The sequence below is a fragment of the Phalaenopsis equestris genome, unplaced genomic scaffold (assembly GCF_001263595.1).
Source record: "Phalaenopsis equestris unplaced genomic scaffold, ASM126359v1 Scaffold000002, whole genome shotgun sequence".
NCBI lineage: Eukaryota > Viridiplantae > Streptophyta > Magnoliopsida > Asparagales > Orchidaceae > Phalaenopsis > Phalaenopsis equestris.
Genome location: NW_018164444.1, coordinates 66,729,142 through 66,741,256, shown reverse-complemented (window position 1 = coordinate 66,741,256; position 12,115 = coordinate 66,729,142). Strand labels below are relative to the sequence as shown.

Here is a 12,115-nt window from a genome sequence, read left to right as displayed (position 1 = left end):
AAGAGTTTCGCGGCTGTGGATGAGGAGCTACAACAATGATGGGTGGTTGGAACATTAGGACAGCAAGAGGCGACAACCCAAACAACAACAGTTAGTTGTTTGGGTTAGACAACAAGAAAGCAGGGGAAGGCATTGCATCAATGGCAGCACGCTAGAATGAGGGAAAACAACTAGATGTGTGCCTAGAACAGCAAAAACCAGCCCAGACGGCTATGCCTGGGCGGAGAAAGCAAGCAGAAATAACAGCAGCAACGACGATGAAGACATGGATTATGGGATAGCCAAAGGGGAGCTATCCAGGAGTTGTGACATTGAGAAGGACGGTTGGATGAAGAGGAACTGCAAGAAAATAGCAACAAGACTGTTGTCGAGGTGGTTGCAGCGAGAAAGAAGGCATGGTAGCAAAGCAAGAGGGATGAAGAAAGGGGTAAGGAAGATAATCATCGCCTGGAGACCAAGATACAACCGAAGCACCACTTAGAACTCTAGATTATAGCCCTCGAAGGGTAAAAAATGACGTTGGCAGTTGTTCTGATACAAAACACACAAAAACTAACGCTAAAACATCAGGAATACAAATATATAATAATAGGATAGAACAGTGGACCGGCAGACTCCTCAATTGCAACAAAAACTAGACTAGTTTGATTCAGGCACAAAAACGATGCCCGCTCGGTTCGACTTTTATACATGTGATCGCGGAAGAGGGGAAACTCCCGATAGCTCCAGTGTCATTCGGAATCGCGGAAGAGGCGAGGGTCTCCTGATTGCTTCTGCGTCTTTCAGGATCACGGAAGAGGGGGGTCCCCCAATAGTTCGCACGTCACTAATGAACAAGATATTTCAAACTTTCCTCTGAATGTCTGTGTTGGTGTTCTTTAATGATATCCTAGTGTACAGTCATTCATTGGAAGAGCACATTGACCATTTAAAGAAAGTGTTGATGATACTCAAGGTGTTGGTGAATCCATCGAAGGTGGCGATTATGTTGGATTGGCTGATAACTAAGACCTTTGAAAGGGTTGAGAAGATTTCAAAAACTTACAGGATACTATCGAAAGTTCAGGGAGTGTTAACAATTCGGTTGTGTGGTCGTTGATAGAGCAATTGAAGAAGAATAACTTTTAGTAAGGGGACGCTACAATTCAGGTTTTTGGGAAGTTAAAGAAAAGCCATGAAAAGTGTACAAGCGTTAGTGTTACCTGAATTCAGCCAACCATTCATTGTAGAGATTGATGCTTCTGGTTATGAGTTCGATGCAGTCCTCAAACACTGTCAACAACTCATCGTTTATTTCAGTCAAGAGTTGATGGCAAGAGCCAGACTCAAGTCAGTTTAAGACTGAGTCATACGTTTGATCCAAAAGAAGTTTCATTTCTTCCATCTTGAGGATAAGATGTCTTTCGAGGAAAGGAGTTATATTAGACCAGCACCTATGGCACCATTCGCCTTGTGCTCCACTAAGTCGACATCGAGCTCATCAAAATAGTTTGAAGATGTATGTTAGGCATAAAACTTAAAGGGCATTTAGTCATTTGTTAGTTATTATTGTGGGGTAAACGAGATTTAATATGTTTAAAATTAAGTTATGTGATATATGTGATTGTTGTCTTGAATTTGAAGGTTGGAGTTTGGAAGAGATTGCCTACCTCTTGAATTGTAGGTGTTTATTATTGTATTTGAGTTGTGTTTTGTGCTGGTAAAGAAAAATATTTTGTTTTGTCTTAATTTTTGTGAAAGTTTCTATCAATACAAAATTTAATAAAGAATTTGGTGAGAATGTATTCTAAATGAATACAAGGCCATGAGTGGAATGGGCATTGAGCGTGGCTAGTGAAATTGGGAGGCACAACTAAATTGGCATGGATCAAATAGGCATATAAAAGCCACATGCTTGGGATTGTAGGATCGCATATAAGTGGAAACACAATCAAATGGGCTTTTTACGAGGCAAAAGCAGAAACATATAGCTTGGAAATTGCGAGAAGGCAATGCAGCATTGTAGCAAGAAAGGCAAGAGCAACTAGGCATAGTGATGTGGCGACTGTTATTGGTGAGTAAAGAGCAAGAGAAAGGAGTCAAGATGGGTTGTAGATTGGCGAGTGTGTAGAATCACAACCGAAACAAGATTATGAGAATGGCTCCAACATGGGAAGCACATGTAGCTAGGGAAAAGTTAAAAGTCAAGGCAAGAATTTAGCAATCAAGGCACAATGATTTAGCTAATCGACCTAACAACAAAGGAGGGCCATTCACACCTTAGCAAAATTGTGAAGGAATCAATCTTCCATGATTGCCAAATACAAGAATAAAGCATAAAGGATAAGTAGAAGAAAGTACGTAATCCCAAATATCATGTGTTTTCCATAGAAATTTTGATGTCTTTATTGATTTTTGTTGAAAATTTCATCAAGGGATTCACGCTTATTCTGAAAAGGGGTTTTCAGCTTAAATCAATTATGGCACCAAAATGCCTATTGATGACAATTGTACATGGGTTGAATGGCCCAAAAATATAGAAAAGGGGTTTCAAGGGTTACTTTTAAACCAATTTTGGAGGTTTCATAAGCACCGTGTTCAACCTATAGGAGAACAAAGATATATATAACAATTAAAAATGCATTATAATTTTTAAATGCAAGAAAATTAGTTACGAGCATATACCATTATGGATAGATTTTGAGGCCCAAGTGATAAGACATTTATCCATTCTATTTAGTCAAAAGAGGCGTATTCAAATGAAAATATGCATAAAATTGGTGTATATCCTACAACAGATAAATAAATGATCTCAATTAAACAATCAAACCAACAAGTAAACTTGAAAACAAAAAAAAAAATCATATGTAAAATAATGCTTACCAATTGTTCATACCACTCGCGACTAATTTTTTTTCAAAAACAAATAGTCAAAATGTCATAAAGCAAACCCTAAATAATTGTTTCAAGACTAAATTTAATAAAGAAAAAACAACCAGGTTACTAATGGCAGGAGGATTGATGCCAACTAAGACAATCATTAACATATGGCAAGTTAATCAACAATAGTAAGCAGCATACAAAATTACATAATGCACTTTATAGCACTCCGATTCTGTTTGAATAACAAGAAGGATTGGCTATTCAAAACACAAAATAGAAAAAATTAATGCATTTACAGAAAATTTAAAAGACAAGCATGGATGCAAAGGTGAATATTTGTGAGATCATTGAAAGTATCCAACCTCTCCAAATTTTAGATCACGTGAAGAGCTTGTTCCTGAATCCCTATTCAAAAGTTGCAGCCAATCAGTGGTTTGAAAAATTATACTCTTCTAAGAAGGAATCAGGTATTTATGTACTTCATGTCAATGCCCTTGATGAATGTAGAGAAGACTCGACATTTCCCATCAGTGGATGTCGTTGCAAGTAATATCTGTAAACAAAAATATGAAAAAAAAATATTTCACCAATCATTTAAAATTAAAAAGGGAAATTTACATACCCAGCACAGAATTCTTATCTATTTACATATCTCAAACCCAAAATTTCATATTTACACACATAGCACTTTAGGGCTTTAAACCTAAACATAAAAAGGTGTATTTCACTTTAAAAAACTGATTATAGTGCTATTTGTTATTTGATATTAAAAATTTGAGTGATGTGCGTAAATATGAAAGATTAGATGTGAGATATGTAAATACATGAGAATTGTGTGTTATGTATGTAAATGCCCCAATTAAAAAAATGAAAGTTCAAAATAACGTGCAAGTATGAGCGTTCAACAGAAAGTTGTGATTCATTGGTAGAGAAAGGTAGCGAACCAATGTGTTAAAATTTACATATATACACATAAATATTCATAAGGATATTTAAATGCATACAAAAATCTCAACCAATTAATTTATGAGAAGGCACTTAAACGTGAACAAAACCATGGTTGCAAAACTTCATAGTTCACAAGCAAGAATAGAAAGCCTAAAAGGAAAACATATTTAAGATTGCAGCATTTACATCACCTTCCAAGTCTATAAAAATGGACAATAAGTTGTATCTTTCTGGGGTTATACTAATCAAACAATCCATTATTTGATGCTAGAAGACACTATTAGCATTCTCAAAAATCTGAAATCCTGATTTCAGAAGTACAATTGTGAAGGGGAGTACAATAATATTATAACAAGAACTTGAAAAGTTTAAACTTTGTGGACAAATAAACAAAATCTATAGCATATTAGGATCAAATTTTCCAATAAATAGAAATGATAAACATGTCACTTGTCTAAAATTTGAAATGTATATCTTAGAAGCAGCCACTGCCACCTTAAAATTAGACCCCTTTGTAAGTTTTCATCCAAAATTTATGAGGTGCCCATTGATGATGCAATACATAACTGCTGACAATAATATTTTAGCAAAGTGAGGTCAACTATCTTGTTGAGCCAGTAGACGAGAGTTTATGCAACCAGGCCATGAAATCTTAATCTAATTTGTAATAATTCTCCACCATCCACTCCGAGCCAAACGAACCATATTATTTCCTATAATCTTGTTGCTACTAAAGCAAAGAATAGTAGCGGCTACCTTGGAACTAAAATGCTACTAATGGCATATTCAGATGGTTGTAATCTTGCAATTCGATTTTAGTTTGTATTTTCAAATGCTAGAAAACCTTTACATTTGGGTTTTTTTTTAAAAAAATGTTTATTTGAATTCTTACTTTCAATGGGTTGCAAGGGTCTTAGTGTCAAAATATCAAATGTAGTAAAGCATGTAGAAGAACTAAAACAGCAAGCTTGCAGATACCAAACAGCATAGTTACTAGTAAAAAAAGCAGCAAATATGTTGCAAGCATTTTAAGTTTCCGTTTAGCTTAAGTGGCTAAGAAACAAATGCAACAACATTATAGAATTGCTGACAAATTGAGAATCTGGCCAATCCTATTGGCAATTTACCTTTTGCAAAGTACTTCTGCAAATGCAATACTATGAAAATAAACACCCCATAACTCTAATAATTATAGGTGTTAAATGTAAGAAAGAAAATAAGGGCAAACTCACGTTGTTCGGGTGCCAAGCAACACTTGTTACAGAAGAATCATGTCTTTTCCTTATAAGCTTGCTGACCCACCTAAGAAGAAAAGATAACCGTACAACAGCATAACAAGTTAGAAAAAAAAATGATTAAGACGTTAACAGCGGATAACCAACAATACATTCCAGCCAAATAGGAACAAGAAGAATTAAAATTAAATTTAGATAGACAGCTAGAACATTAGAGACTACATGGAATGATTCCCATTATGATGGCAAAAATAGAAAATATCAGAAAAGAAAGGGTACATAATGCAAGGTAGATAATGGTCCCACGCTGAAGACACAAGGAATGGTGGAAGTATGAATGTCCAACTAATGAAGAAATGTTACTAACCAAAAAAATAAGACAGACATGTAAGGAAACACCAATAAAGAGAAGAATTAGAATTATAATGAAAGAGCACTATGAATAAGGCGTAGTCCTCGATGTCAGGGAGAAATTAGTAGTGATACTTGAGGTAGATTAATTTATTTTAACCAAATTTTTCCTAACAATGATGTCCTGTTTTATTTGGATATGGGGTCATTACTTCTTCTTCGTCAAAGGCCTAATAGTTAATTACCTCTCTTTTTCATAGACAAAAAGAATAAAAAAACAAGGCTTGAAACTTCCATACCAAAGGGGACTCATAAGCGGGGGCTTAAAGGATCAAGGATGAAGAAAGCACAAATTTCATCATTTAAGTTTTTTATTTGTGTTTGATGCTTAAAGTTAACCTGATTTGAAGTCTGGAGTCCATTACTCGTGAGTTTGTCAAAAATTTTAGGGCATACAATCCTAACTTCGAATGCTTGCATGAGAAACTCAAAATCACTCCCCCTATGTTTAGCAAGTGACGGTGTGATGTGCGAAACGGTTTGGATTAAAAGCAACATGCAGGCATAACGTGCAGCCCAGGTGGTGGATCAATCAAATCAAATGAAAATAGTTGCAATTCTAAAGCCTTTTGTTACCAAATCGAAGAGCAATAATTTGATAATAAACTCTACATACAGAATTTCGAGTGATCCGCAAATACAACTTTGATAAAAAAAGAACACCCGATGAGCCTCACAGCATAATTTTCATTCATAAAAAAAGAGTATTCAATCACAAGTCACCAATCACTGTTTATAGAAACAGGGTTACTAGTATTAGTCCAAATAAATTCAGATCCAATCATATCTTATCAAACATAAGCCCACCAAAACATTTACATTCAAATATATTATGATCTAAAGAGAATAATTGAACCAAAAAAATAAACTAGATAAAAATTTAAAATTCCACCAGAAAATAAATATAGTATAAAATGGAAAATGGCATGCTCAGAATGAAGCAATAATTAGAGCAGAAAGGCTCACCAGTTATTCTCTGGCTCATAATAGCAAATGCAAACAGTTTTAGCTCCACTCCCAACAGCAAACTTGTTTTCTGAGAATTCAAGATGACTTAGTTGCGAGTGAAAATGAAAATATTGTTCTTATATCTTTGCCTAAACCTCCAACAAGGCAAAAGGCAAATTGAAACATTTATTCAACTCTATAAAATCAAATCAGATGCATTTCTTTTATAATATGAAATCATTGATTCATAAGTAAAACTTCTAGCACTATGCAAAAGTATCTGTTGACAGCTTCAAGTTTGAACAGGCTACTAGCCTTTGGGGCTGTTAGATAGTTTTACTTGAAATGTTAGTGCTGTCTATCAAATAATTTGTATTTAGTATGAAGTTATTATATTTAAATATGCTTCTTTTAAAGATGGACCATGGTTCATGAGAACTGGAATGATGAAATTATGAAATCTTAATCGGTTTCATTATATTTACACCACCATTTGCACTGAGAAAATAGCAACTTATCTCCAACCAAAATCAAATTGCTACTACTAAAGCTAAGAATTGAAAATAATATTAACAAGCCTTAATTCAAAGTGCAATTTTGGGAGCAAAAGAGGTAATTAACTATAAGGGTTTGTGTCTATGAAAAATTTTCAAATCAAATCATAAAATCCCAATTAGAAGGAAAAATTTACAAGTAGAGTCTTATCTTAAAATTCTATTTAATCTTAGAAAAATTTAACCTACAATTACACGAATATAATAGAGCAAGTGATAATTATTGCAGCACATTATTAAATGTCATGTTTTACACGTTATTTCTAGTTTCATTGCATTTCCTTCTCGGGGTACAAAATTAGTGTCAGTGGCACTTTAATGGCCTGACAAGAAATCTCCGTCATTGTTAACTAGCCAAAGCCAATAAACATAATGAAAACACTCAGCTTCCTCAAATTATTAGCTACTACAGACACTTCATATAATCTAGTTGACCTAGAAGGTGACAGCGTAAATGGGCAAAAGACTACAACGAAGTCTTACTGGCACATAAAGATTATCTCGTGGTGGCATCGACGCTTACTCTACCAAACAAACGCGAGATTCAAGGTGTATAATAAGTGCTTTCTACATACACTAAGATGTGTGCTTATGTTGTACAATGGAGTGATCTCCTAAGCATCTATAAAGCTCGAGCCACATGAGAATTACCCAACGCATACATTTTCTCACTATCAAGATACGAGGACACTATTCATGTAATCTTTGTATGAAGCACTTTACTGGTCATAAAAGCTTTATAAACTTCTTTGTTTGGAAGAAGCTCAACATTCACAAAGAGAAAAGATGGAGCCACTGAAAGACTATGATGCGAAATTCAATGCCATATAGGTAGGCTAAAAAGGTTGTCGACACCCTCAGCCAAAAATAAACTTATGTTATCAACCTCTACTCAGCTAAGGTAGTTGTAATGCAAATATACAAGAGGGACTACTAGATGCTTAGAAGACTAGTGAGATAGTGGCTGAGGGTATCAAAGAAAATTTCTTGTGAATTGCCAAAAATTTCTTGTGAAATTGCCAAAAAGCTAATAAAAGAGATCAAAGTAAATTTCTTGTGAATTGCCAAAAATTTCTTTCTCAGCAAAGAAAAACTTCTGTCCTAATGAGCTTAAACTATGAAATCATGCAAGAAGCCCGCCAATCCAAATGTTCTATGCAACTAAGTTCCAAAAGATGTTAAAAAAAATGAGTTTGGTGGCTAAGAATGAAAAAGAATTTCACTTACTAAGGGCCCGTTTGGTGCAGCTTATAAGTGTGGCGGCGTTTTCAAAACGTCGCCTAAACGTTTGATTCGCACGTTTCAATAGATTATCAAAAAATGGTGTTTTGTAAATTTCATTACACGCGGATCGCGGGTATACGCGTTCGCCCGCAGCTGCCATCTCTCCTTTTACACCTCTACCCTCTTCGCTCCGAAAGCCCGCAGCCGAAAGCCAGTAGAACCTCCGTCGCTCTCCGTAGCCATCTTGAATCCTTCGCCCTTTTGAAGTTCATTTCAATGGCCGCCGCCACTACCTTTAATACCCCGCCACATCGCTCGAAGGATGTGCTGAGCTCGTCTCTATTTTTGTTTGTGTGCTCAAAGTCCTGATTAGAAGAAGATTTTCTACTTCACTACCCGATCCTTACTTATGTTCATTAAATTCATTTCTGTATTTCTGTATTGGTGTTACATGATTGTATGTAAATCTTTCATTTCTTCAGCATTGTGTTTTTTTCTTGCCCATCAACTACTTGTTGATTTGCTCCAACAGTCCTTGAGATAAAAGGAAAAGTACAGTAAGCATTCTTACCCGCAAGCAGCAAGTTTGTTCTTCAACCTTGCCTGGTATGTAAATATAGGCTTTTAGGTGTTTGATTTGCGAATAGCAGCAAATGGTAAGATCGTAATATGTTCGATTTCAGGCTTCCAAGTGAGATTGAGAAAAGGGGTGTTTTTACTGTTAGAAAACTGAAGAATAGGTAGATAAAGTAAACTTTGGCATGTAAAACTCTCAATTTTATTTGAATAAAAACTGTTTATTTAGAATTTTAGATATGCAAATTTGGGCCTTTATGAGATTGATATGTAATTAGCAATGTTTTTGAGTGGTTTGTATATAAACCCCCTCAATTTGTCTGAGAAACGCGAACTTTAATTTAAGTAGCACACATTAGCTTTTACAGGCATGCACAAACATACCGCCCCATTCCTATGTACTAACATATGTAACAAGTGAACTTTAATTTTTAGAGTGTGTGCAGAAATTATGAATAAAAAAAAATACACAAATAGAGCTCAGTCTGGAGCAATAACATGGTTGATCCATCTCATCATCATCTAAAGATTTAGCTTGAGGACTGATTCTTTAGTCTATAAAGCCAAACAAATCTTAAAAGAAGAAGCGGACAGTAAAACCAACAAAATAGTAAAATAACACCAAATCCTCATAGTAAAATACCATCTTCTTTTCCTTTTACCTGCATACTGAGTTCATTAAAGATATTAGACTTTAGGGGCATTGACATACCTAACACTCGATCCTTTTCTATTTACTTTTAAAAAGTTAACAATACCCTTTTATGCAAAAAAAAAAGCCGTTAGGTGTTAGAGTTGTTAATATATGTAGGAATTGATTGGTATGTATATAAATCCTCCTTTTTTTCTTTCATTTATGTTGAATTGTACTCTCATGCTTGAGATCTCATGCGAAAAATTGAACTCATATTAAGATCACGCCCTTCTTTGATATTCATTTCTTATAATTGCAGGGTTAAATTTTCATTAGATCCGAGCATCTTAATTGCTTGTAATTTTCTTTTATGCATAATTTAATTGGTTTTCTTTATGACAACTAGGGTTGTCATTACATTGGTGCAACACATTCATGCCCAGGTGTTAATAGAGCTGGGAACAAGTTAGCAATAACTGCTTGGGTAGCTCATGAAATACGAGATATTGTAAAGAAACAGGCAGAAATCCCACCCAAATATATTAAGACCAGCTTAGAAACTATTTACGGATTATCCCTACCTTATATGAAGATATGGCGACTGAGAGAACTAGCTTGGATAATGTTATTTGGAGATGTTGATAATAATGACAGGTTTAAGCCAGCATTGAGAACAGAGCTTTGTAATTTACAAGTGTTGAAGCAAGATTCCAAGCTAAATTACCAATTAGAAGGGAAGGGAGGGGAAGCGCATTGCAATGATCATAGAAGCACATGAATCAAATATTTTTTAGCTGACATTGTTTTTAAGATATAATCATCAATATATTTTTAGAATTCGATATTTTGTTTTACAGAGTTACGATATAATTGGATTTGAAAGAAATTTATATAAGCAGGACTTTGGTATTATGATTGGAAGTTATTTTGTAAGTTTACCTTTATCATAGAAGCATATTAGTGTTTTTTGTATATCTTAGGCCAAGCTTATGCATTCTTTTCTCCGCCCATTTTTAACAACTGAACGTGATGTTACGGCTGTTGTTTTGATGGCCTATGTGCTGCGGGTAACATGTACTTTTATGAGTTTTGTCACAATCATTTTTGTTATTCTTTTCTTTTCAATTAATTAATTTAAGTAATGATTATCACTGTATATTATGAGAAATTACTCTTATCTTCAAGTGCAAGGCAAATGTTGGCATGCTATACCATGATGATGATGTGTATCATTACCCGGATAAATTTTTAACGTGTAAAAACATGAAAATCTTGAACAATGGAAGTGTTGGCTGTATTTGCTTGAAGAGAATGAATGTAAATATGACATTGAAGTTTGCGGAGCAGCTTGGACGGCCAATGAGGTTTGTTGTAGGCAACCATTGCTTCCACACTTTGGGGGGTAAATGCATTATGATAGCTTGAATATCCTATTGTTTTGTAGTTTCAAAGCTGAATTTTCTTAAATTTTTTTAGTACTTTGGATCATAATTCTTACATGTTCTGTCAAGGTTTTGGTTTCCAATTCCGTCGGATTAACTTTCTACTGCAGATCAAAGGTATGCAGCACCAACTTCAGGGTTTTTTTTTTTCAAATTCAAAATCACCTCTTACAGGTTTTGAAGCGAAGAAAGCTTTTGGCTAGTGTTTCTCAAATTCTTTCTTTGCATTTTTTTATTTCAATACAACTTCTCTTATCACTAACGTCTTTATTTTTTGCATTTTTTATAGAAAAAATGAGCTCAAATTTTTCAGGGAACTCCGGAGTAGTGGTTTGCCGCTGCGGAATGTTTGTTGTGTTGCTCACATTGCACCTGTCACATAGCTACGGTCGGCGATTCTACAGGTGTCTACGATGGGCAAACAGTCTGGACAGGTGTCAGTTTTTCAGGTGGGCAGACATTCCAACCTATTCCGCTGCCCATAGCGATTGGAGCTCGACAATATCCCAACCGGACAGCATTGCTCGGGGTCCGACGGCATCCCAACCAGAGATCGTTGCTTCAGACATGCCCCTCCTACATTTTAAATTGAATATTATTATAATTTTAGTTGCAATTTTGTTATCTTTTTTGTTTTTTAATAGGTTTGTGGATAGTCTCCCTTGAGTCAAGAGCATATCTTTATTTTATTTGAACTGTTATGTAGTGTTTTTTGGATTTTAGCATTTTGAATGTGTTCCCAATATATTGAATGTGTTCCCAATGTTTTTTAATGGCTCAAATGTTTGTCTACAAATAATCAAGTTAAAGATATGTTTAAACTCGTGATTTTTTCTTATAACTTTGAAATTAAGAATTTATATTTGAAAATAATTTTTTTGTTAAAAAGAAAATGTAAGGCACTTATGTAAATGTAAAACTAGATATCATATTATTTTAAACATATTATGCAAATACTTGTCATGAGGTTCAAGAGTTGCTGGCTCCAATTTAAGCAATAAAGAGGAGCAGACTTTAAATGTGAAGGAATCTTACTATATAGGATAGTCGTCCTTGAGCAATAAAGAGCATTAGCATGTTTATCGAAACACACTAAAAATTTCAAGTTCATTTTGTGGATAGTCGCCCTTGAATGAGAAGTATATCTTTTTTTTTTATTTGAACTCTTATGTAGTCTTTTGAATTTTAGTATATTGAATATATCCCCATTATACTACTGTTGCAAACAGCTCCACTGTGTGTAGCCGAAATGGTTATTTTTCCAAATATAGTTGCAAATCA

The 12,115-nt window shown here is 34.7% G+C and overlaps 1 protein-coding gene across 2 annotated transcripts in view; it reads right to left on the bottom strand.

Annotated features, from left to right (window-relative positions):
- The window catches only part of LOC110022995 (actin-related protein 2/3 complex subunit 1A-like), a 41,140-nt gene that overhangs the window by 19,001 nt on the left and 10,024 nt on the right, over window positions 1–12,115 (bottom strand). For both annotated transcript variants that reach the window (XM_020722186.1, XM_020722194.1), the window contains exons 5-8: window positions 6,423–6,492; window positions 5,043–5,112; window positions 3,342–3,415; window positions 3,225–3,267 (exon numbers count right to left, since the gene is read on the bottom strand). In XM_020722186.1, coding sequence (XP_020577845.1) covers window positions 3,225–3,267; window positions 3,342–3,415; window positions 5,043–5,112; window positions 6,423–6,492 — 257 coding nt within the window. The remainder of the gene's footprint in view (window positions 1–3,224; window positions 3,268–3,341; window positions 3,416–5,042; window positions 5,113–6,422; window positions 6,493–12,115) is intronic.